The sequence below is a fragment of the Amblyomma maculatum genome, chromosome 1 (genome assembly GCF_055883805.1).
Source record: "Amblyomma maculatum isolate TAMU_Amacu chromosome 1, ASM5588380v1, whole genome shotgun sequence".
Lineage (NCBI taxonomy): Eukaryota > Metazoa > Arthropoda > Arachnida > Ixodida > Ixodidae > Amblyomma > Amblyomma maculatum.
The window spans coordinates 263,360,122-263,387,019 of record NC_139344.1 but is presented as its reverse complement, the minus strand read 5'-3'; the positions used below and the strand labels follow the sequence as shown (position 1 = coordinate 263,387,019).

Genomic DNA, 26,898 nt, shown 5'->3' with positions numbered 1-26,898 from the left:
AGTAGACGACGCCGCATGTAGGGCAAAACATGGGGACTAGTAGTATTAGTAGTAGACGACGCCGCATGTAGGGCAAACCATGGGGACTACATAAAGAAGACTATACATGATAATTTGGGTTCTGGTGATTGATGATTGATTGCTTTGTGACGCGCGACGACGAGCTAATGCAATCATTGTAACTGATGAATTAAAGAAATGAAAATTTGAAAAAAAGGGGCGGGCCGGAGGGCTGAATGTTGCCAAAATGCTCAGAATCAAAGCGAATGCGTGATGAGGCATGATGCTCATTAAGTAAATTTAGAGTGCAATTGATCAATTAGTTGACAACTGAAGGTAATTAAAGATTGAAAAAAAGGGGCTCAAAGGTGTCATAATGCTCAGAATTTAAAGAACGCTTGATGATGCTAATTAAAAGATTTGAGTGTGTAATTTATCAATAAAGTAAAATAAAGAAGTGAAAATTTTAAAAATGGAGGGACAAAGGTGTCAAAATATTCACAATGAAAAGCCATTGCTTATGTTAACTGAGAAATTTATCAAATAACTAATCGAAGTATTTCAAAAATGAAACATTGAAAAATGGTTCAAACGTGCCAACATGTTCAGAGTGGAAAGCCAGTGCTTGCTGATGCCAGTACGGATGTAAGAAATAAAAATCCATTCACTAACTAGACGGAAGTACGCCATACATTACGTTTGACAGGAGTTGCCAACTCGGGCTTCTCCTTTCATATGGTAGGGTGGTATCAAATCAGCCTGCCCGTGCCCTTGTATTCACGTTACCCCAATGCTACGGAGGCACGTTGACATATGCAGCTTGGTTAAAGCGGGGCTTTATATGGTAGGTGGAAGCCTGTGCTATCGCGTCATACCCTTAATTACGAAGTTTAAGTGTTCTCCATAATTTTTTTTTATTTAGTGCTCAATTGAGCGTCCAGAACTGATGGTTGAAGGCAAGAAAATAAATTTCTTACCCAGACACGTTCCATAAACTTTTGTCGGCGGGGGTACAGTATTTTCGAAGAGTTACCCGAAGAAGAAAGGCTTGGAAAGCTACAAGAACGAGGGCTGTCTTTTATCACACAGGTGGTTCATCGCTGGAGGTTTGCCATGAGTTCTTGCCTACACGACTGAGGGCAAACTATGCAGTCTGGTGCAGTTTTGTTTTGTTTATTGGGGTGATCAGGATTGGACGCGACAGCGTTGAAGGCCTCGTTCACCGAATATCGGACGTCGGCCGCCGGTGCTGTGAGCGGAAAATCACGAGCATGGCAGATGGCAGCTGACATGGCCGCGCGCAGACTGGATGTAGGTTTGCCTGACGTTGCCTTTGGCAAGAGCTGCCAACTTAGACGTCTGCTTTCATATGGGTGGATGATATCAGAATCATCTTGCTAAGACCCTGGTATTAAAGTTACCCTATAGGCCATGCCGGCACGTTCATGCGGCTTGTATATCGTGTTATGCATGCTCTTAAAAGTGGAGCTCAAGTGTCATCTAAAATTTTTTATCAACTTACGAATATTCTGGATTCCATTACCAGGCGCGCAGACGGCACCATTGCACCGCTGCACTTTTCGTTGCAGCTGAAGTCAGCGATCGCTTCTGCTGCTTCAACCAATCGACGAGAATATCCAACCCCTTAAGGGTCAAACATAATGCTCTACAGCCTTTTAGCAAAGGGCAGCGACGGCAACTGAGGCGTTCGCAACAGCTGGGAGTGGAGGGTGTGTGTTTGTGTTTCGCTGTACTTTCCCGTTCCTGTTCGTCTGCAGTGAATGTCGCTCATGTTTCGCTTTCGTGCCGCTGCAGGTTATCGAGCCGGGCAGCGGCCCGACAGTGCCCGAGGACGCAGTAGTGGTTTTCCACTACAGTGTATACGAGGAAGGAAAGCCTGATGAGCCCATCGAATCGACGTGGCTCAGAAATGCCCCCTGCCGATCCACGTGAGTGTGCTGCTATATATGCCATATGCTTGGAGCCCGCTTGCACGGTTTCATTTATAAGATTCATATTAACGTGACAGCGTTCCAGGCGCCATTCTCCTGGAAATTCATTGTCGCCGTTGTCGGCATCGGTGTTAGCACTGTGAGAGAAAAAACACAAGCATGACTGGCAGTTGGTAGTTGGCAGGGGACACAGACGAGCCCCGATTGGTTGGTGGATAGCTTACGTCACGAGGCCACATGAAACGACTGATGGCAGGCTAAGATGACGTCATCGTCCATGCGTCCTTGCGCGGTATAATTCAAAGGGTGTTTTCTTGCGGTATGATCGATTTAAACACGGTAAACCCCGAAAACCATTAGTGCCAAAGCACTACTTCGTATGGCCAAAAGCAACCTATAATGTTCTGGGTTTGCATATGGGAAGCTCGGACGAAAAAAAAAAAAATGTCGGAGTGGTGCCGACTCCACCCAAGGAAATTCTCATCGAAAGCGAGTATCGGAATGCCGTATCACCGCATCTGACCGCCGCACGTACAGTCGGCATCACCCTTGTGTAGAGGAGCGCGCATCACGCACTCAGAACAGAAATTAGAATGCAGCCAATGGTTTCTGCACCTTCTTCGGAGGTCTTTGTGAATCTACATCCGTACAAGCGTTGCCTCTAAAGAGTAGACAGTGTGACATGGTGTCGATTTTTATGCAGGGAAGTGCGCTGATCTAGCGCTCTACACAAGGGTGATGCAGACTGTACAAGCTGCGCCATACTCTTGCGCTGTGCAATGCATGTCTTCGTCTCCATCACCTTCCGCCTGTGCGTAGCACGTCCTACTCGGCTTAACTACATAAAAAATTATTGTTTTTGCCCCGATCACTTCCCGTGACAAGTGGCGGATTTCAGGGATAAGAGAGTGCGCCTCAACCACTGGAGAGGATATAAGACAATGATATAATTTCGACTAGTCAGATGTTGTCCCGAGCCTGCTAAAGCTTTGTTTTTTTTTACTTTAGACATTCAGGCTTTTCCTTGAAATTAAAGGTATATATATATATATATATATATATATATATATATATAGGGAGGGGGTTGAAGCTCGAATGGGTCCGGCCTTTGTCAAGTAATGTAGAATGTTTTCTATATTCCTTGACAAAGGCCGGACCCCGGCCGAAACATCGGGTTAAAGTTTACTGTTTTTCTAACGTGTGTAAGAGGCTGGGGAGAAGAAGAAGAAGCAGAAGACACAGTGGTGTGTGCTGGTGTTCCTTGGGGGACTCGCAGCGCTTTAGACGACAAATAAACACCCCCGTTATCCGTTACGTACTGAGTACGTAACAGTTGTGGTGGAGTTTGCTGTGTAGATCAACACGGATCCCCGTTGTCTTCGACGAAGCCGCCAACTCGTTGGTTTGCCACCCCTACCATCTAACATGGCTCAAGACGGCGACGCTGATCGAGCACCACCTCTGGTGAGCAACTACCGCGAGCCGCGCACATTTGGTGGAAAATCTGACGAGGACGCCGACGAGTGGCTAACCAACTACGAACGGGTGCCGGTACAATCATTGGGTTGCGACCGTGAAACTAGCGAACGTAGTTTTCTTCTTGGAAGGCACTGCCCTAGTTTGGTTTGATAATTATGAAGACTCGCTTACCAGCTGGGATTGTTTCACAGAAGAGATAAAGAAGTGCTTTGGTGACGGATCCGCGAAGAAACGCGCAGAGCAAACGTTGATGCCGCGGGCCCAGGTACCTGGCGAGACTTGCACCGCATATATCGAGAATATTATGAAATTGTGCAAGATTGTAAACCCTCGAATGTCCGAGGAAGATAAAGTGAAGCACTTGCTCAAAGGTATCGCTGTAGATGTCTATAATTTTCTCATCAGCAAAGACAATTTGAACTCTACAGCTGACTTCATCAGGCACGCCGCACTTTCGAAACCTTGAAGTTGCGCCGCATCACTCCTAAATTTGGGCGCCTGGCCAACGTCACATCTGTTGCGAGCGTTGATAGCAGTGCTCCGGAGTCCATAGATGATCTGATACGCCGGATCGTGCGGGAAGAATTGCTGCGTGACAAAGATTCTGCTTGCCGGGACGAACACCAGTATGACGGTTGCGCGCTGCAAGCAGAACCCACTACCCCATCAACTTCCTGGACTCCGGCTTTGAATTCGTCACGTTTTGGCGAGAGCAGACAGCATAACGATTTTGGCACTTCTCAGCTACGGATGGGCCGAAGAACCACCTACACACGCCAGGTGGTTCGTCAGCAACGCCGTCCCGATTACTACCGGCAACAAGAACGAGTTTCCGCGCTCATTTACTCGGACCGGTGGCGCCAGCAACCTGTGTGTTATCTGTGGCATGACCGGACACATCTTCCGGTATTGCCGTCGGCGGGGCCTGCTACCACAAGATCATCGCCCGCTGCCCAACGTTTCTGATCATTTCGACACTGAATTTTATCCGACACCGACTCTGGATACATGCCGCCCGGCACAGATGCGAAGCGGATCGCCTGCTTCGGACCGCAGCTTGACGCCGCCAACCCAAAGACAGCGTCCTCGGCGCCATTCTTCCCCTTCGGGAAACTAGAAAGCACGGCCAATGGGGGTGAGGTCGCCGGAAAATCAACGTTCCCAATACCTCTGCCTGTGTTTATGTTAAAGAACAAACTCGAAGTATCCATTGACGGCATCCACACCATATGGCACTAATTGACACTGGAGCAACAGTCTCTGTTATGAGTTTAGCATTCAAGAATCGATTAGGACATAAAGTGATGTTCAACGTGAATCAAGCTGTAGTATTCCGTGGTGTTGGCGGTGAATTATTGGTGCCTTTGGGTGTGTGCTATGCGAAAGTTGTGATTAGTGGCCAAGCGTTTCGAACTTAATTCACAATGTTGCCTCGTTCTACGCATGAAGTAATGTTAGGTATAGACTTTTTGCAACAGTGTGGGACAACGTTAGACTTTTTTTCTGAAGAACATGCAGCGCGACTTGGACAAGGACGGAAGGAAGACAACACGGACAGGCGCTGACTTGCAACTGATGTTTATTGCTCGGAACGTGTTTAACCAAATGTGTATCGCTTCTGTGTTTTCTTTTGTTGTTTGGAGCCGGATATATATATATATATATATATATATATATATATATATATATATATATATATATATATATATATATATATATATATATATATATATATATATATATATATATATATTACCACGTTCCGAGCAATAAACATCAGTTACAAGTCAGCGCCTGTCCGTGTTGTCTTCCTTCCGTCCTTGTCCAAGTCGCGCTGTTCTTCAGAAAATGGCATACCAACTCGCCCAAGCATCAGTTCTAACAACGTTAGACTGCCGTAGTGGACAGATCTCGCTTAATGCTGCGTTGATGTCGGCTCTTGTAGAAACCTCGTCGCTCGATTTAGGAGCATTTTCTGTGTCTGAAGATACAGTTGTACCTGCGATGTCCGGATAATTCATTCAAGTTATTTCATCTACGAATCTGTGCTAGGATTTCGACGCCGTAGTGGAACCTACAACACTGGCCTGTGCAAAGGAGAATGTCTTGGTGCCTCGTTGCATAGTTTCAGTCACAAGAGGCCACACCTTGTTGTGGACTGTAAGGCTATTAAGACGAGCCAGCAGTGTTGCCTCGTGGCATGAGGCTCGGTCATTACGAGGAATGTGTGTCGAATTACGTGGCGGCACTAAGTAATCATGCTCCTGAAGAGAAAACATCCCATTTTTCAGAGTCCCGAATCCAGGCAATGATAATCACATCTTTGGGAGCACAGGAGCGCCGAAGTTTGACTGACCTGCTTTCCAAGCATGTTTCGGTTTTCGACTTCGCCAGAGATCAGCAGCCACCGATTCCGAATTCTCGCATCCATCATTCGATTGATACTGGAATCTCTAGCCCGATCAGACAGAAGCCCTATCGTGTGTCTCCGACCGAACGTCAGCTTATTGACGAACAAGTTCCTGACATGCTCCAACGTGGCGTTATCCAGGAATCTCAAAGTCCTTGAGCGGCTCCAGTTATTCTCGTTAAAAATAAAAATAACACATGGCGTTTGTGTGTGGACTATCGTCGCCTTAACGCCGTCACCAAAAAAGATGTATATTCGCTTCCACGTGTTGACGATGCAATGGACTGTCTTCATTCGGCGTCATACTTCTCCTCGGTAGACTTGAGATCTGGTTACTGGCAGATACCAATGAACCCAAGCGACAAAGAAAAGACGGCATTTGTGACGCCCGATGGTCTCTATGAGTTCAACGTAATGCCCTTTGATTGTGCAATGCGCCTGCCACGTTCGAAACATTCATGGACACCATTCTGCGCGGACTCAAGTGGAAAATTTGTTTGTGCTGTTTGGAAGAGGTTGTGATCTTTGGCAAGACCTTTCAGGAACACAATAGCCGCGTCGCCATCGTTCTTGATTGCATTGAGAGAGCAGGCCTCGTCCTCAACCATAAGAAGTGCCACCTTGGCGAACGCAAAACAATTGTTCTTGGTCACTTGGTCAATAATGATAATGTTCGGCCGGAACCTCAGAAGATTGTGGCTGTAACCAGCTTTACAGCACCGAAATCAGTGAAGCAGCTTCGGAGCTTTTTAGGACTGTGTTCCTATTTTCGTCGTTTTGTGCCCAGATTCGCTGACATCGCATACCCACTCACGTGCCTTTTACACAAAGATGCACCGTTCAATTGGACTACTGACTGCGACTCTGCCTTCCTCCACCTCAAATTCCTTCTGCCATCAGAACCTATCCTACGTCACTTCTGTCCTTCTGCCCCCATCGAAGTTCACACCGACGCTAGTGGCGGGGGCGTTGGCGCAGTGCTCGTCCAGCATCATGGCACCGATCAGCACGTGATAGCTTATGCTCGTCGTTCGTTGAGCAAGGCGGAGCGTAACTACACCGTTACTGAACAAGAGTGCCTCGCAGTGGTTTTTGCGGTGCAACGATTTCGTTCCTACCTATATGGCAATGTTTTTACCATCATCACTGACCACCATTCGCTCTGTTGGCTTGTGAATTTTCGTGACCCTTGCGGCCGGCTCGTTCGATGGACATTGCGGTTGCAAGAGTTTAACTTCACTGTGGCATACAAATGCGGCCGTCAACATGCTGACGCTGACTGTCTGTCACGCTTGCCGCTTTCGTCCACTGGTAGTGATGATGACAACTTTGATGACTACCTGGCGCATATCTCGGCAACGTTTCCTGACCCTCAGCTGTTCCAGACAGAACAACGCAACGATCAGACTTTGGCACCGCTCTTCTCTGCCGCTCATGATTCAAGAGATGCGCGTTTCTGCGTTCGTGCCGGCCTGCTTTACAAGAAGAATTTCAACCCCGGAGGTGTACGCTTTCTTCTCTTCGTGCCGGAAAACCTCCGTATTCCCGTTCTTGAAATGATGCACGACGATACCACGTCGGGCCACTTGGGTGTCGCCCGGACCTTCATCGCACACAGGAACGCTTTTACTAGCCGAAAATGCTTCAAGCCATTCAGCGCTATGTAGCTATAGTTGTGTCATGTGCCAGCAGTACAAGCGCTCTACTTCCCGTCCACCGGAACCGCTGCACCCTATTGCGCCTCCGACCGCACCCTTTGAGCAGGTGGGCATCGACCTCTTGGGTCCTTTTCCGCGATCTTCGAACAGTAACCGGTGGATAGTGGTATGTGTTGACCATCTCACTCGATATTCAGAAACAGCCGCAATACCCTCAGCCACTGCTTACGAAGTATCCCTATTTCTTCTGCGATTTCTCGTCCTGCGCCATGGCCCTCCTCGAGTTCTGATCAGTGACCGTGGGCGCCAATTTACAGCTGAAGTTATCGAAGAACTCCTTCGTCTATGTACCTGCGATAACCGTCATACAATGTCGGATCACACGCAATCGAATGGACTTGTTGAACGGACCAACCGCACTCTGACCACTATGTTGGCGATGTACGTGGACTCTGATCACAAGAACTGGGATGACATCCACCCTTTCATTACATACGCGTATAACACTGCACAGCATGAGACGACTGGCTACAGTCTGTTTTACCTCCTGTATGCTCGAGTTCCGGCAGCTGTCTTGATACCATCCTTCCTTTCTCCCTCCACAACGAGCCTTCTATCGCCACCACTTTATGTCGAGCCGAAGAAGCTCGCCGCGTTGCCCACCTCCGCATCCTGGACTCACAGGAACGTTCGAAGAAGCGTTATGACAACCGACGCCCACATGTCTCTTATGTGCCCGATGATTTAGTGTTGCTGTGGACGCCGCTGCGCAAGCGTGGTTTAGCCCAGAAGCTGCTGTTTCGCTATAGCGGCCCTTTTGTCATTTTGGAGCGCCTGAGTGACGTGAACTATGTAATTTCACGCCACACCAAAAGTGGCCGATGCTCACGACGGACCCAGGTGGTGCATGTGGCTCGGCTAAAAAGGTTCCATCCTCGGCACCTTCCTTAAACTGTTATATATATATATATATATATATATATATATATATATATATATATATATATATATATATATATCAGTTCAGGCGTTCAGTCGTGTCCGACTCTTCGTGACCCTATGGACCATGTCACGCCACGCTTTCCGGTCTCTCACTATCTTCTTAACATCACATAGCTTCATCTGCAATGCCTCGAGAATGCCATCTAACCATCGCGTTCGCTGCCTACCCCTTCTCCGGCGACCCTCAACCTTTCCCAACATCAAATCTTCCTCCAGCGACTCCTCTCTTCTCATCAGATGACCAAAGTAGCTGAGCTTTAACTTTAGAATTTGACCCTCCAATGAGCAGTCAGGGTTTATGGTCGACAATATCGACTGATTTGATCTTCTGGCAGTCCAAGGAACTCTTAAGAGTCTTCGCCAGCACCACAATTCAAACGCGTCAATTCTTCGGCGGTCAGCCTTTTTCACAGTCCAACTCTCGCATCCATACATCACAACTGGAAAGACCATAGCACGGGTTATACGGATCTTGGTTGGTAGACTAATGTCTCTGCTCTTTACTAGGCGGTCAAGGCTAACCATTGCTCTCTTTCCCAGAAGCAGGCGTCTCCTAATTTCATGGCTGCAGTCTCCTTCCGAGGTAATCTTGGCGCCCAAGAACAGAAAATCTGTCACAGCTTCCACTTCTTGTCCATTGATGCTCCAGGACTTGATAGGGCAAGACGCCATGATCTTCGTCTTTTTAATGTTCAGTTTAAGCCCAAACTTCTCACTCTCTTCTTGTACGCGCATCACAAGTCTCTTGAGTTCCACTTCACTTTCTGCCATTAAAGTGGTATCATCCGCATATCTAAGGTTGTTGATACGTTTTCCAGCAATCTTCACTCCAGCTGAAGACTCGTCCAGACCGGCCTTCCTCATGATGCACTCTGCATATAGGTTAAATAGGCAGGGCGACAGTATGCAGCCTTGCCTCACTCCTTTCTCAATCGGAAACCAATCAGTAAGGCCATGCCCAGTTCTGACTGTGGCCTCTTGCCCTTCATAAAGGTTCCTGAGGAGACAGATGAGGTGAATTGGAACTCCCATCTCTTGGAAAGCTTGCCACACTCTGCTGTGATCTACGCAGTCAAACGCTTTCGCATAATCAATAAAGCAGAAGTAAATGGGTTTCTGGAACTCTCTTGCTTTTTCCATGATCCAGCGAAGGTTGGCAATTTGGTCTCTAGTTCCTCTGCCCTTGCGAAACCCAGCTTGCACGTCCGGAAGCTCCCGATCCACATACTGCTGCAGCCTACCTTGCAGGATTTTTAACATCACCTTGCTAGCATGCGAAATAAGCGCGATCGTGCGGTAGTTGGAACAATCTTTGGCACTGCCTTTCTTTGGAATGGGGATGTAAACTGACCTCCTCCAATCCTGTGGCCACTGCAGGGTTGTCCAAATCTTTTGACATAATGTATGCAGTGTGTTAACAGCGTCGTGGTTGAGGTTTTGAAGCAACTCAGCTGGAATACCATCAATTCCGCTAGCTTTGTTCTTAGCAAGGCTGGCTAAGGCCCATTCAACTTCACTCTTCAGGATGCCCGGCTCGAGATCAGTAATCACAACCGTCCTATGTTGGGTTTGCACATCCGGGTCCTTCTTGTACAGTTCTTGTGTGTATTCCTGCCACCTCTTCTTTATGTCTGAGGCTTCAGTGAGGTCCTTGCCTCGTTTGTCCTTTATCACGCCCAGCTTAGCACAGAAGCTTCCTTTGATATCTTTGATTGTCTTATACAGAGCTCTTGTGTTCCTTAATTGGCTGTTGTCCTCAACTGCTTGACACTGTATGTTCAGGAAGGCATTCTTATCTCTCCTTGCTATTTTCTGAAAATCCGCATTGAGAACCTTGTATCTTTCTCTTTCCCCCATACCTTTTGCCATCCTCCTTTCCTCAGCTATTTGCAAAGCCTCTTCAGATAACCAGTTTGCTTTTTTGCATTTCTTTTGCTTTGGAACTACCTTAGTAGCAACTTCTTGTATTATATCACGAACATCAGTCCACATCTCTTCGGGCTCTTTGTCTTCGAGATCTAATTCTTGAAATCGATTCCTCACTTCCACAGCATATTCTAATGGAATCTGATCCAGATCATACCTGAAAGGCCTTCTAGTTTTCTGCGTTTTCCTCAATCGAAGCTTAATTTTGGCAACAAGAAGCTGATGATCGGTGCCACAATCGGCCCCAGGCCTTGTTTTTACTGCTTGTATAGCGCTTCTCCATCTCTGCCGGCAAATAATATAATCGATCTGATTCCTGTACAGACCGTCCGGTGAAATCCATGTGTACAGGCGCCTCTTGTGCTGTTGAAAATGAGTATTCGCTATGGTCAGGTTGTTTTCTTGACAGAACTCTACTAGCCTCTGCCCAGCTTCATTTGGCTCACCAAGACCGAACTTGCCTGTAATTCCGGATATTTCTTCACTCCCGACCTTAGCATTCCAGTCTCCTATGAGAAAAACGACGTCTGATGATGGGGTGCGGTCTAAAAGGCATTGTAGGTCCGCATAAAATCTCTCAACGTCAGCTTCTTCAGCAGCAGTGGTCGGTGCATAGACTTGGATAACTGTTATGTTGAAAGGGTGACCTTGGATCCGAAGTGAAATCATTCGGTCGTTTTTGGGGTTGTATCCTAGCACTGCTTTGCCCATTCTTCTGTTTACTATGAGAGCGACCCCATTCCTTCTCTTGGATTCGTGCCCACAATAAAAGACATAATGGTCGCCGGAGTTAAATTCTCCCATTCCGGTCCACTTGAGCTCGCTGATACCCAAGATATCAATGTTCAATCTGTCCATTTCTCGCTTGACGATATCCAGTTTACCTTGCGTCATAGATCTTACATTCCATGTTGCTATGTGATATATCTCCTTGCAACATCAGACTTTCCGGTCGCTTCCCGACACATCCACAACTGAGCGTCCTTTTGGCTTTAGCCCAGCCGCTTCATTCGTCCTGGAGCTACTAGGAATCGCCCTTTGTTCATCCCCAGTAACATGTGGGACGCCTTCCAACCTGGGGGGCTCATCTTCCGGCGCCATATCGATAATGGTATTGTGACTGGCCATAGGGTTTTCTTGGCAGGAAATACTGGAGTGGGTTGCCATTACCTTCTCCAGTGAATCACATTTTGTCAGAACTCTCTGCCGTGACCTGTCTATCTTGGGTGGCCCTACACAGCAGAGCTCACGACTTCATCGAGTTTCGCAAGCCCCTCCGCCACGACAAGGCAGTGATCCATGAAGGATATATATATATATATATATATATATATATATATATATATATATATATATATATATATATATATGTATATATGTATTAAAGGAGCCTGACAGTCTACGAGTTCAAGTCAAACGTTGGGGATTTGTTTTCCTTTTTTTTTCATGTTATGTTGTCAGTATTTGACGGTAATTAGTCTTATGGTGATTATTGGGATAAAGAATATGAAAATGCAAAGCGGAAGAAAGAACAACGGCCGATGGGTGGAGTCAAACCCACTACTTCAGAATATCGTGTCCAGTGCTCTCCAGTAATATATATATATATATATATATATATATATATATATATATATATATATATATATATATATATATATATATATATATATATATATATATATATATATAATATAATGCTACGAAGATGACGAAGCGGGCAGCGCCCGCGCCAGGCCCGCTGGCCATTAAAGCATATTTCATCGTCATGTCATCAGGTCGTTCTGTTTCTGTTGTGTCGCCGTGTTCCATCGCTTGTCATGCCACCACGTAACAACATACATACATACATACATACATACATACATACATACATACATACATACATACATACATACATACATACATACATACATATATATATATATATATATATATATATGTATATATATATATATATATATATATATATATATATATATATATATATATATATATATATATATATATATTTATATATATATATATATATATATATATATATATATATATATATATATATATATATATATATATATATATATTTATATATCGAATTCGAGGAAGACATAGTAACAGGGAATAGCTGTCATGAACAACCTGATGCAGAGGGACGTGAATGTAGGCTAAAGCTAGATGCAGCTCATGGAAAGCACTTTATCTGGTCTCCAAATGTACCAATGAAACACATGACGTCGCAATGGGTACGACGAGCCTTCTCGAGCTGTGATGCGTAGATTTGTCACGACCAGCAACAGTGATCGATGCGGCAGTTGTTTTCACAGGCATATGACGCGAGCCGTGAAAGACATTCTGCATCAAGTAACGCTTGCACCATCTTCTCTCTCGCGCACAGCTTGGGGGACCTGACTCTACGAGGACTGGCCATTGCCCTGCGGACAATGTGCCGGGGCGAGCGGTGCCGCGTGGTGGTGACCCCCGAGTTTGGCGACCTGGGCCATCCTCCGCTCATTCCTCCTCGAGCGACACTGGTGTACGATGTACTCCTTATATCTTTTCTGGTCTTCGACCACGAACACAGAGTCCTGGACAGCCTGAGCCCCACCGAAGTTCGCTCACTACGGTTCGAAGATGTGTACAATGTGGGTATGGTCGGTGCGGCCTGTTTGTCACGTTTGCCTGGTCTTATTCTAATCATGCTCGCGAAAGTAGCTTATTACTTGCGGCTGAACGAGTCTGAAGAAAGCATGTTATCCACTATCGCTAGGGTAGGGTAGGTAGTGCTAGCCCAAGGAGCAGCCAGTGCAAGTGCGCTGCCCGGTGAGTAGTAGCCCCATGCCCTCCCCGTTTTATTCATTCCTCCTCTTGTGCTTTCTGCCTTTTGCCGAGATGGCGTGGCGATACTACGGGGTCGGGCTGCCACCCCTCTCAAGGCCAGGAATTTTTCACAGGAATACCAGGATGCCCTTCAATATTTCTAAGGGGGGTGGCGGGAAGGGGGGTGGGTAGAGCGGGGAAAGGAGAGGTGTCAAATTCCTTGCCCTTGCCCGTCGACCCCAGTTAACCTTCAAATTCTAGCCTATAAAAACACATCTCCTGCCGTACATTGTCTCTGAGAACTGCAATGAAATGAGGCCCTGGTTTTTCTACCATAGCTGGTACGTTACAACCACATAAGAAACGGCAATTCCCCCGATCGGGAGAATTGCCGTTTCTTATGTGGTTGTGATTTGCGTAAAGCATGAACAAGCGCTAATCCTTTCGTTCCTTTCACATATCGCAGGTTTTATTTGGACTCTGCAAAAAGAAATTACATGTCAAGCTTTCTTTATCGAAAAAAGAAATGGATTGGGGGTTTCTGAAGGTGCTTTCTTTCTTAGCAATCTCATTTCTTCCCTGAATTCAATATTTAAAAATTCTGGCGTAACTTAACTAATATTCATTGTCAAAACTACAAATTGACGGTGGTGATCAATTTGGCTACCAAAAATATAAATAACTGCGTGGCTTATCTCGCCTGCCTCTAATATTTCGTTTTTATAGCCCTTCGCCCAAGTTACCAGGGACACGCGGTGTGTATTACATACCGTATGCATATAAAATTGAACGCTTGGCATTCGGCCTAAATTGAAATTTTCAGTGGAGTCCTGACAAGCTGTACCAATACTGTTAGAACCAAGAAGGAAATTTAAAACACAAGCATAATACATTTCTTGTTTTTTTTATGATACAGAGGAATACGGACAAGAAAGAATGACTCACACTGGTCAAACTAAAACAGGTGTGTCTGTGTTTCTTGTCCGTAGTTCCGGTGCGCAGTATTCCGCTGTACACAGATCATTCGCTTGGCGGATAGAGCTGTTTTTATAAAACTTGCTTAAACGTTGGTGCCTTCTTTCAGTCCTGTAGCTTCGAAACTCGGTAGACACCCTGCACCGCCATTTTGTCCTTTTCGCAGCTATGTGAACTAAGTAGCAGACTTAGCAACGGGTACTACGATCTCGGGGATTTCGCATCCGCCCTCCATTACTGCGAGCTGGCGAAGAAGATGATGGGCCGGACCGTCGAGCCCGAGGACCAGGCGGGGCGCGACTGCCGCAAGAACGCGCTCACCACGCTGCTTGCCAACGAGGCCCAGTGCGCACTGCGTGCACGTGACTACGAGCGGGTGCGTGCGGCAGAACCTTTAGGTTGCTGAATTTGCAGAGGATGGCTTGAATGTACCACCATTCTCTCTCCTGTTCTTTTTTTTTTCTTTTTTTTTTAAAGCATGCTTATACAAAATTTATGAAATTCAGATTTATTACAGCCGCATATCTGCCTGGTGTAAATTATTCGATGTGGTCCCGGTCAGTTGGTACGGTTTAGCGCGACCGGTGTACAAGGACATGCATGCATGCCTTCTTTGTAGCAGCTTTTAACGCGATAACGCTTTCGGCGGAAAAGGCGGTGTCAGAGTGACTCGAAAATTTTGATTGATCGAAAAGGGCCGTGATGCAGTGATGACGTAACGCGTACTGACTCCGCTTAAGTTAAAAAAAAAAGTGGGGACAAGAAGCGGATTCGAACCTCTTGACCATCGGTTGCAAGTTAAACAAGCTATAGCCCCTACATCACTGAATCGCTTCGTTCGGATTGGTTGAAAAGCACAATGTAGTGGCAAGAAGCGTGTCGTTATCAATGATAGGACTCGCCAGGAGAACCCCTATGAGATCGTAGGGATCTTGTAGCTCTATAGTGTGGTACTGTTAGGGTGAACTAGACTGTCCCCAAAGTTTCAACTCTCTGAGCTCAAAAGGAGACGTTACGCCGAATAGCTTGCTCGCACTCCGGGGTCGGCGTCCGTGTCGGTATCGGCGCTGTGAGAAAAATTTCGCGGTCATGGCGCTGGCAGGTGATAGCTGGCAGCTGACACGGCCGAGCACTGATTCTTCGAAGATTTGTGCGGCTGATCGGGACCACGTGATATCAGGAATTTGGGAGGAAATGGGGTGGTTCATTTGAAGTGGGAAGCAGGAATACGAATCAACCTTTCAGTGCTATTGGACGCTGAGTCAGGCACGTTACCCTTATAGGCCCCGAAGTAATATGTTCATATGGCTTGGATAAAGTGGGGCCTTATATATCGGATGGTAGCCCACGCTGTAGCGTCATACCCTTAAAGGCAGAGCTGAGGTGTTTCCTTTAATATTTCCTTTGTGCAGCGCGCCTTTCCTTAACAGCGCGAAGGATGGTGACGTTCCCAAATGAGCACCTGCGAAGTTCTAAGGTTAATACCATATGGTGCCAAGTCAGGACTGTAAGGAAGATGGAGCAGAGTCCAGACAAACTTGGTAATTCGTTTTCTGTTTCCTGGCTTGTGAAAGCGGTGCGCTTCTGCCGTGTTAGCACAGTTCAGGGGGGAAAAAAGGTGTGAAAAGTAGGCATGCAGGTGGAGGCGCGCAAAGCCTCGCATGGTTATAAGATTACATTGAACGTTAATGCAGGTTCCACGTATATATGGGGATGTAATACTTTCAGGGTTTCATAATTATGATTGTTCGAGAAAAAAAAAAAGAACATTGCTTTTTAGACAACCAACCTGCAATGTTTATGGCGGCTATAGAGTTTTTTACTCCCTTAATTAGAGGGAAAGCTGAGGGCGCTGCACTTCAGCCCCCATGGGCGCGCTAAGAATCATGGGCCGGTGCCCTACTTGATGCGGGACAGTCGGTTTTTTCTCGGATGCACGGAGTGATGTTACTATGATGTCTCTTTTTCATCATCATCATCTCGAGGTGCGTACACAGACCGCAAAAGCCATAGTAGCGAAGGCGCAAAAGCAGACGTCGCCAATAAAAGGTTTCTGTTTCCCGAAATGCCACTAAAAACTTCCTTAAATGATTGTGCGACCATAAATATTTTTGAAACGTTTTTTGCCTTTCAAAGTGTGCCTATTGAGTGCGAAATATTGGTATTTGTGCTGCTCAAAACTAAGCCAATAGGAGAAAGAGCCATCGCTCATATTGGATAAACTTCACACTGACATGGCTGTTTCTCTCTCTTTTTGCAATTTATAGTCACAAAATTAAATGTTATAACATTGTTTGCGGTAGAACAACGTTTATCTTTGCGTTAGGTTTGGCCAAAAGTTGCAGTTCTGCACTCGGTAGTTCTCCGGCCCATGATGCTTTGGGCGCCCATAGCGACTGAACTGGTAGTCTGGAAACTCCATGTAAACTCCCATAGATGGCAGCGCAGCTTTCCCTCTAGGTAAGAGTAAGAAACTCAATGTATGGCGGAGCCATCAGTTACTGGACAGATGCGAGTGGGGCCTATAAATCACCTGAAAGAGAGACACGTAAGCAGAAGCCATGCCTTTACGCTCCTCTTCCGTATAGGCCGAAAACGTTGGTCCAGGTTGGTGTTCTCATGTCGGTTTCGAGATGCTTGCCATTAATTTGTTTTCAAATAGCGCCAGTGGAGGAAACGGGAAGCTTGGATGAGGACGTGCGCTTGGAACCGAAACTGTGTATTCAATCAAGAAGCCGTTATTGCGTGCGATATTCATTTCATTTCATTTATTTTTCCCTTGAAGGTCCGAGGGCATTACATAAGGGGGGAGCAAACTCAATATACAATGCGAACAAGAACAGGAAAACATTAAAATAACAAATATATATACACCATTGGTACGGGACCGGTCTCTAGACCTAATTTTATTATGCAGGCCCTTTCTGCAGGGTGCCGCAAGGCGCCCTTTGCCTCATTTTATAAGCTTGCTGCTTCATTTCCTTCCCGAGCAGCGTGGGTGAGGTCTTCACCGAGAGACAACCCGCCTATAAATATCTGTTCTCGTTGTAGCACAAAGTCAACCGGAAGTCTGTGCTTGGCACAGCGCGCCTTTCACACACATCGCCTTTTCGGGCTGTCCAGCAAGATCGGGGCATGCGTTTGTGTTTCGATTCGAAAATGTAAATTTGGTCTGTCAGACTCTGTAACAGTTCAGCTTTACTCCGCCCAAGGCGGCAGCTATGTGGTGAGGGCTGAGGAGCTACCCCGTCACAGCCTCCGTGCTTTTCGCGAGCGGGAGGTCTCTCTCTCTGCTGCTGTGAACCGTTCCGAATCGATCTAAGCAGCTGATTGTGATGCACCCTGGAACGTGCTCTTGAACAGACTGGTGCGTGATCCTTGGTCGGGACTAGTGTGGGAGTCGACCCAAGCGTAGCATAAACATACCGGGTTCGGCTTCGAGCCTCGGAGACTGACATTGGGAGATGGTCGTCGACGATGAGGTAACTTCCCAGTCTTCTCGAAAAAGAAACTGCAGAACCATGACAATGATACGACAAAATATTCTGCAGTTTTGCGGTAACGTCAGAATTTTCTGTAGTAGTATGTACTCTTATTTGCTTCTGTAGCTTTACCTCTGTATTTTGTAGACAGTTGAGCACCTACTCTGTGAATGTCCTGCTTTTGTGAGTGAGATTATGCGCTGTACCGCGTCAGTTCTACCCCCTTTAACAGCGGATAAGATTCTCGGTCCATTGCCACAATGGTTGACTGCTCTCATGGACTACCAGGCACTGCTCCATTACTTAAGCCTTCGTCTTGAGTGACAAATTGTAACTGTGCTCCTGGTTTGACATCGCTTCCCCTCTGTAATCCCCTGATCCCCTTTCCCCACTGCATGGCAGCCAACCGGAAACCTCCTCCCTATCTATGTAGGTTTTTTTTTATTTCTTCATACATACATACATACATACATACATACATACATACATACATACATACATACATACATACATACATACATACATACATACATACATACATACATACATACATACATACATACATACATACATACATACATACATACATACATACATACATACATACATACATACATACATACATACATACATACATACATACATACATACATACATACATACATACATACATACATACATACATACATACTGCAGCCCCTGCTGGGGCATTGCAGGAGTGGGGTTAAGAAACATAGACTAAAATTTCAAGTTACAAAATAGACCAATCAACATGTTTGCATGCCAGTCTGTAATTCTGTAATACTTTTCTAATAAGACTACGCTAAATTCTGATGCTAATACAGAAATTTCTTTTATCACAACAGTTTGACTCAAAAACTGTAGAGAAATTCTGTTGTGTGAACAGAATGTATACACTGCACTGTACTTTTTTTTTTTTCGACCGGGTTTACTTTCATGGCATAAATGAGTTCCAGGCAGAACAAGAGGTTCTATATGCTGCACGTGACTGAAGGATGTGCCAGGCCCCATTTCCGCAGGTTTTGCTGGCTATACCGCCAACGCGTGTTGTGAACACGCGCGCCATCTATGCTCGATCGAGTCCAGGCCCGAAACGTTCCCTGCGCCTGACTGTGCCGCTCCAACGCTCACAAGTAGGGAGGGTCTTTTTGGCGCGGTTCAGCGTCACCGCAGGCGAGTCCTGGTGGAACGTCGACGTGCGACCTGTGTCGTCGAGATGTTCTCTGTGCACCCCCTACCCTAAAGTTTCGGGCTTTGTTGTGCGGTAATTAACCCTGTAGTAGTTGCCCGTGCGGCCCGCGCGCGACCTTAGCTACGCCGCAAACTCGTATATAGTTTTTGTCCTGCGTGCGCGGCGTCGCGGCTCCGCTTTCGGGTGCAGCGGCAGGCCTGTGAGCTGTACGTTTGTCTGGGGGATTAGCGCAGTGTTTTATAATGCAGCCTACTCTGTAATTATCACTTGAGCACTTAACTTGGCCTTTTTTAACTTCGGAGCGAGAGCGCAAGCGTGCAGTGAACGCTGGCAGTGTCCTTCAGATTGCTCTGGTCCGAGCTAGCTTTATGTGGGTGAAGTACTACATCATAAAAAGTAAAGCCTACAAGCTATGACCGAGCAGTCTGTCAAGATTTAATTTTCTGCTGATGATCGTATCATCCCCTTGCGAAAGGTAGCAAAGGGAAACGGCCGAAGACGGGAAAAGATTGCGGGTAAGGGATTTGTGGATCCCTCGCCTGTGTGGAGCTGAGGCGCCAAAATTACAAAGTAAAACTGGCGAATTAAACGGCTAGCACTGTGTGACATGAGGTTCATAGTAGTGACCGTATAAATATTGTTTGTTATCGCCGTGGTGGTGCATGGGTTAGGGCTCTCGGTGGAGGCGAAAAGCAAGGCGCCGGTGTGCTGTGCGATGTGACTGCACACTAAAGCACCACAGGTGGTCGAAATTTCCGGAGTCCTCCATTACGATGTCTCTCATAGCCTGAGTTACTTTGGGATGTTAAACCTTACAAAACCCAACTTTATTCTCCGCTCGTGGAGTTAATGCACGTCACGCCTATGTGCTGTTGCTCGTGATGTCTTCGTTTGGATCGCCCATAGTGGTACGTTGCCACGCGTCAGAAAGGTGTGATGATTGCGCACCATGCAGGGACTTCATGCGTCAAGTCGGTCAGCCAACTTCGCACAGCCGAGAAACGTGCACCTTATAACAGCTGCCGCTGTAAAAAGAAATGGCAGTAGTTTAACTTTGTTGTACCTAGTGAGACGAGCGGAAGCTCTAGTTAAGCAAGGTTACATCGTGTTTTGTCTGGCTTCTGAACCGAACGGTTGTCTCGCTAAGCCTGACCTCCATGGCTGTGCGGAGCGAGTACAGGAAGCGAGCGTAGCTGCCACGCTCCACGGGAGGCGGCCGGCGCTGCTGTGGCGAGTCGCGTGGTATGACGACTTCCAAGTTCACACTTCTAACTTCTAACCGTATGCCGCTCCTACGCTTCAGAGGTCACACGGCATCTACCGTGACGTTCAGAGTTGCGGCTCAGGGGCTAAAGCTTCGCTCATAATAAATCGTGGTATCACGTGCGGCGCGCAGCAGTTACGACGCTGGCAATAGGTGAGTGCAGTCGTTGAAGTAAGTGAGATATATGGGGGAATTAAGAATGCCTCAGTTCTGAGCTGAGCTCCAGGCTGACGCTACGACCCTTAAGGTACTGGTCAACCGTCGGCCGCCGTTTGGCTTATGGGCCAACAGTGGGGCAGAGGAACAGCCAATGCGACTACCGCGACTCTCTTCCGCAGGCCGTGCAGTGTTGCCGAGAAGCCTTACAGATCAACCCGAATCACATAAAGGCGTTGTATCGCGGCGGGGTGGCCCTACGCAACCTGGGCGACATGGAAGGAGCTGCTGACATGCTGCGCCGCGCACGTGCCCTGATGCCCTTGTCACACCAATTGGAGAGCGAGTTGGTCCACGTCGAGGAACACCTGCAGGCGAAGAGCTCAGAAGTCAACCTGGGTCGGTACGTTGTAGAGTAGTCCTTCCATACCATGAAACCTGCCCAGAAGCTTGTAGCGTCAGGAGCGTCGGCTAACGTTAGTCTGTAAGGGTGTGGCAATGGCGCCGACCGCTTTATTGCAGACGTCACAACAGAAAAATATGCTAAACATGCTAGCATATATACTATATATATATATATATATATATAGATGTGTGTGTGTGTGTGTGTGTGTGTGTGTGTGTGTGTGTGTGTGTGTGTGTGTGTGTGTGTGTGTGTGTGTGTGTGTGTGTGTGTGTGTGTGTGTGTGTGTGTGTGTGTGTGTGTGTGTGTGTGTGTGTGTGTGTGTGTGTGTGTGTGTGTGTGTGCGGCCATTAAAGAAAACTGTCATGATTTCAAATTTCAAGATGATTAGATAAATGCACTACCACCTGGAAATAAAATCGGCTGGAGAGACTCAAAGGAAAAGCAGTTTAGGCGTGAGAGCCGTAGAGGTGAAGGGGAAGTGAAGGCGCTTTTTAGTAGGCAATGACAATGGCATATAGCTTTTACGATAGGTTTTCTTTTTCTTACTCTAAGGCGGCCGCATCAGGAGAGACAGTGCACTGGAGACTTCTTTCATTTGATAATCGCAGTTCTCACCGAGCGCTCTAGATGCTCGATTTTGCTTTTACGCAGGCCCCGCCAGTGAACTCGTGCCGGTGCGCATGGACTTGGCGCTGCGAGACTCAACAGCGGTGGCGGCCCGCAGTGAGTCCAAGGCCGTGTCTTTGCGAATGGAGTCCAGCTTTGCCTACCCGGAATACCTGCGACCCGCAACTGGGCCGCTGAACGAGTCGTAAAATAAAGTTTTTTTCTCCTTCTCCTCCTCCTCCTGCTTGCTTCCTGCTGCTCTGCACTATACTGTTAGCCCATCATATCAGACTGCGGATGCACACACAGAACAGAAACAGCTTTTTAAGAGGATCAAGTAGTCAAACATTTTGGTCCAGCTAGATTTCATTTCATTTCATTTATTTTACTCTCTAGGCCCGAGGGCAGTTAAGAGGGGAGTGGTAGAATAAAATAGATATATATACGGTGCAGTAGATATGCAGTTATGTACAGGGTGTTACAATTCTAATCATACAATATTAGCTAACGCGGAACAAAAACGCTGATGATCAATCATGGAAGCAGTAGTTCCGGGAAGGTGGTTCCAGTCCTTTGCTGTTCGCGGGAGGAAAGGCTCGGCTGCATGTTTAGTTTTAAAAAAAGGAATACCGATTTTATGTGAATGATCAACTCGTGACGAAACATATGATGGGAGAGGTATAAGATCGCTGCGCAGACTGGGGTTATGAAACATTTTTTTATGGAGTAAACAAAGACGGAGCGTACTTTCGACGGCTAGCAAGAGATGTTAACTGTAATGTACTCTTCATAGATGTTACGCTGGCGGTGCGGTTATAGTTCCGAAGGATGAAACGTGCCGAGTTATTCTGAATTAGTTCGAGGGTGCTGATTAGGTTTTCAGTAAAGGGATCCCAAATGGATGCAGCATATTCCAACTTACTGCGAACTAGAGATTTGTAGAGCAGAAGTTTAAGTGAGACGGGAGCAGAAAAAAAGTTACGACGAAGGTAGCCGAGAGCGCGGTTGGCATTAATTACGGAAGTGATGTGAAAAGACCAAGTTAGATCCCTTGTTATGTGAACGCCTAAATAGCGGTATAAAGACACTTGTTCAAGTTCGATATTGTTAAGATGATAAAAAGTGGGCTGGGTCGAAATGCGCGACACACGTAGTACTTTACATCTGGTTATATATTAGTTGCATTGACCACGTGGTACACCATTCACAGATTCCGTCAAGGTCTTTTTGCAAAAGAAAAGTGTCGTTAGAGTCATTAATTTCACGAAATATTACGCAGTCATCTGCAAATAAATTAATGTTAGAAGAAACGCAAAAAGGGAGGTCATTAATATAAATTAGAAACAGAAGGGGCCCTAGGACTGAGCCCTATGGAACCCCAGAGAGCACGGAAGACAATGAAGAAGGAATGTTATTAGCTAGTGCAAACTGTGTTCGGGTATAAAGAAAATATTCTAACCATGTTAAAACAATGGGGTGAAGATTTAGCTTGCTCAGTTTAAAAAGAAGTAGTTTGTGACTAACCTTCTCGAAAGCCTTCGAAAAATCTAAAAAAAATACAATCCGCGCATGAACGACGATCAAGAATAGCGTGACGTTTGTGCGTGAAGGTAAGTAATTGTGTCTCGCATGAAAATGATTTGCGAAAGCCGTGTTGAGCGTTAGTGAAGAAGGAGTTAGATTCAAGAAAGTTAACTATGTTAGTGTATAAGATGTGCTCAAAAATCTTACATGGAATACTGGTTAGCGATATTGGGCGGTAATTAAGAAGGGAATTTGTACTACCTGACTTGTGCAGCGGAACCACCTTCCCTATCGCCCAGTCCGCTGCAGAGGTGAGCAACCTCATGAGGTTTCGACCTCATGAGGTCGATCTCAACCTCAAAATGACCTCAATCTCACGGAGTGAGCTGAGGTTGAGTTGAGGTCGGCGACAGCTCGAAATGTTTTGAGTGAGGTCACGAAATGGAACCTCAACCTCAAGCGTGAGTTTGAGGTTGAGTGAGGTCATCATTGTGTGAGGTCGAAATTGTGAGGTCCAGGCTTTTTTGCTGTTGCCGCGGCTTACTTCGAAGAATACCCCTTCTGACGCAGAGTTCGAGCGTACTGCCACTGTGTGCCCGCGGAGACTCTTGGTGTTCGGTTACCCTCCGTTCGGACGACCGGATGCCGCAGCCCCTTCCCAGCTTTTGGTATATGCCCGTAATGTCTGCAGCCCGAGGACGCTTCCTTCTGGTTTTCTTGGAAGGAGTGGTTGTTTTTTTTTTCTTTTTACGGCACGAACTCCTTGTGCCCCCTGCCCCCACCCCCGCTCTCTCCGACTTATTTGTGCCGATGAATTGCCGCCGGCTCAAACACCCACGAGCGCGCAAAGCCCATAACTCACAGTGACTCGCGATGCTTTTGTCGGATGCCGCAAACAAACAAGCAGACTAAAAAACGAAGTAAATTGTCTTTTCGCAGACGGCGCGGAGCAGTACTGTTTGTCGTGTGTATGCCCGTTTCCAGGCGCTGACGTCACGGCTGCTGCCTTACATTCGATGAAGGATCCCGCTGTACATTACACGGAAACTTAACAGAAACTGGTGCAGCGAAATTGTTAGAGAACGTGATACAGACAGATAAAAAAAAGGAAACATGAACAAACCAGGAAAGCCGGCACAAGACCGTCTGAGCATTTTACCGACGTCCTCCCTTTCGAATCGCACGCTATCTGTACATTCCGGTCCTGTAAATTTATATTCGTATATCCTCCAGAATAACCTCTCTTTTGTCTTGTGCTACTTGCTCCTTCTCATATATTCACAGGTGGCCCCGAACAACTGCAACGCCGAATCATTTCAGCATGGGATGAAGGTGCTAGCGTACCTTACATAACCAATATAGCGGTAAAACATACAAGATGGAAGAGACAGAAAAATTACTTGGGGTTTGTACACAGTAAAGCCCATTGAAAAAAAGAAGAAAAAATTCGCTCCGCTAAGGCCCTTTGTTCATCTCTCGAATTCGAGCGAACCCAAGCAATGTAGGAGGAAGGAGGAAGGAGGAGGGCAAGAGATACTTAACTTCATAATATGAGGTCTCTCTTGAAATCTCTTATTTAGGCGCAGGAAAAAAAAAAAGAGAAAAGCGTTCTCGTACATGTTTTTATGAGCTAAAAAGTATTGATATGGTTTCTGGATCGACATTTTGGTGTCTAGAATTGGTATGGCAAACTGATCGTGTTCAATCGGATGAAAATTTTTGTGGTTAGATGTCGGAGTAATTATTCAGACATTTGTTCCTTTTTTTAATCAATTGAGATATACGTGAATGAAATCGATTACAGGCTAGCATTGAGGAATGCAGTTCTAAGCCGATGTCTCAAGCCTTCTATACGCTCTGGGAAGCGCAGTTCTCATCTGCTTTTAGTGTGTGACATTTGTTAATATTTTCGTCAACATAGTATTCTTTCTTGTATGTCATTTACGTTCGCGCATTGCCCAACAGAGAACAGGCTTCTTCCCATAGAGTTGGCTCTTTCTTTCGCATCTTTCCAGAGGCCCATACAACAACCCTCCTTTCCACTTACCGGCACAGTCATTTAGTTTTTCTCAATCTCTCTTTCTCTCTCTCTCTTTTTTTTTTTTGCAAGTATTGCAAAGCGCGATGTGGTCTCTAAAAGCGGAGCTGACACACATACACCACTGCCTTTGGTGTGTATTGGTGACAGTTCGGCATTCACCGCATGAGCAAAACCAGACGCCTAGCGAGACCGACGGCGAAGGGAGAAGCGTGTGCACAGCGGCGAGCGCGGTCCCTTCGAGCTGCGTGTTCGCCTCCTTTCTGTTGTTCTTGTCTTTATTTTACATTTATGTACAATAACTATACGACCCTAACAGGGAAACGGATTCTCCGGATGCACATGCTGTGAAGCAGCTTCGAAAACACCACCGTGCAATTTATCAGTTAATTCTTTAATGCAAAACAAGTGAACGCAATAAAAAAAGCTCATCTCAGACTGGTTGGCGAAATGGTATCCATATTCTGTTCGAACGTACAAGTATTTATATAGTTTTTTTTTTTTTTTTTTTTTTTCAGACACGGGTAACAGTTGGGCATTTCGCTCCGGAGAAATTTGACGGGCGAGCGGATGTTCGCGACAACAAAGAGGTTAACGTTTAGCCCTCTTTCTTAGCAGTTCGGACCCCTGTAATGTTTTAATGTAAGCGGCGTGTTCGAGGAAGCAATTTCTTCTCTCGCAATACGCCACGGGATCACAGAGTTATCGACAAACACTTATAGGGATTGTCCGGTTAGGACCTCAATGACATCAGCAGCATTCCTCTTCGAAGTTTTCTTAAGGTATTTCTTTTTTTTTTCCAACCTAATGTATTCGGTTGCAAGATAATGTACAGTTTACTGGAAAAAAAAAGCTTTGCAACGATGATTTTTTTTTTTTCGGATTAAGAAAAAGAGCGTATCGTCATTGTTGTCGTCGTGACTAGGGTCAACAGCATTTGTCTTTTTAGTATATAATAAGAACTGGGGTTGTCTTATTCCTAATACGAATCTTATTCACGTGGAATGGATGGGATAAACTCTTTGTATTGCATTGTGGGCCTATGCGTAGTAATGTGGCACCCATGTAGGTCTTAGAATGAAACCGACCAAAACAGGGTAGGCGAGGAGAGGGAGAGGATTCCCACTTTAGTGCAGAGTTGGACATGTAGTCTCCGAAATTTTGCTGTGCTACGTCACGTACGCGCAGGCACAGCGGAGGAATTCGTTCCCGCCATTCATGCGCCTTTCGTGACGCTCCCAAATGGCACACAAAGCGAAAACACGTCCGACATCTGCACAATCTTCGCGAGCCACTTTTCGAACTTTTATTCTTCCGGTAGTAGGCTGCACCTTACAGAAGCATATTGTCATGTAGTGGTGACAAGGCCGTTGACATCAAAAGAAGGCACAGGCTTGATGGTACTGAAATTAACTCTTTATTGAGCTGACTTGCGCCCGCAAAAGAACTAAACAACTCGGCGGCGGCGGCGATAGCAACAAACGTGCTCGTCGATCGTCGAGCAAAGAATGCTCGTCACACTCGTCAACGCGCAATTTAAAGGCTGCTCAGAACAATCTAGATAGCGTCGCAAACTTCTACTAGCACAACCTGGAACAGTATAGAAACATACGCAAGTCATCGGAATCTTCGAGACAGATCTCGGCGCATCGTTCGCGACAAAGAAAATGATAATGCGTCGTATCGCGACAACGAGCATCAACAAACACGGGATACAGAATTGATACGCGTGCCAGAATCACAGTGATAAGGCCGCATTCCGGCGGCTGTTAAACAACAACACAGTTTTGAAGGTTTCGCGACATTACTCCCCCCTTAAAAAACATAGCCTCGATGTTCGAAAATAAACAAAGCAACTTAAATAGAAACACTACAAAGTTTAAACACAACGGATTCTTTAACGCGCGTAATAAGACTTCAGACGAACAACGTGTACGATTTCTGGGCGCGCGCGTCGCCGTTGTGATGTCGGACCGTCGGCAATGACTTC

The 26,898-nt window shown here is 46.3% G+C and overlaps 1 protein-coding gene across 1 annotated transcript; it reads left to right on the top strand.

The window, feature by feature from the left end:
• Window positions 1–1,290: 1,290 nt before the first annotated feature.
• LOC146206423 (inactive peptidyl-prolyl cis-trans isomerase FKBP6-like) lies at window positions 1,291–21,555 on the top strand. The gene is made up of 6 exons (XM_084609221.1): window positions 1,291–1,311; window positions 1,816–1,949; window positions 12,823–13,069; window positions 14,386–14,595; window positions 20,517–20,733; window positions 21,392–21,555. The coding sequence occupies exons 1-6, from the start codon at window positions 1,291–1,293 to the stop codon at window positions 21,553–21,555; spliced, it is 993 nt and encodes a 330-aa protein (XP_084465347.1).
• The last annotated feature ends 5,343 nt before the right edge of the window (window positions 21,556–26,898 follow it).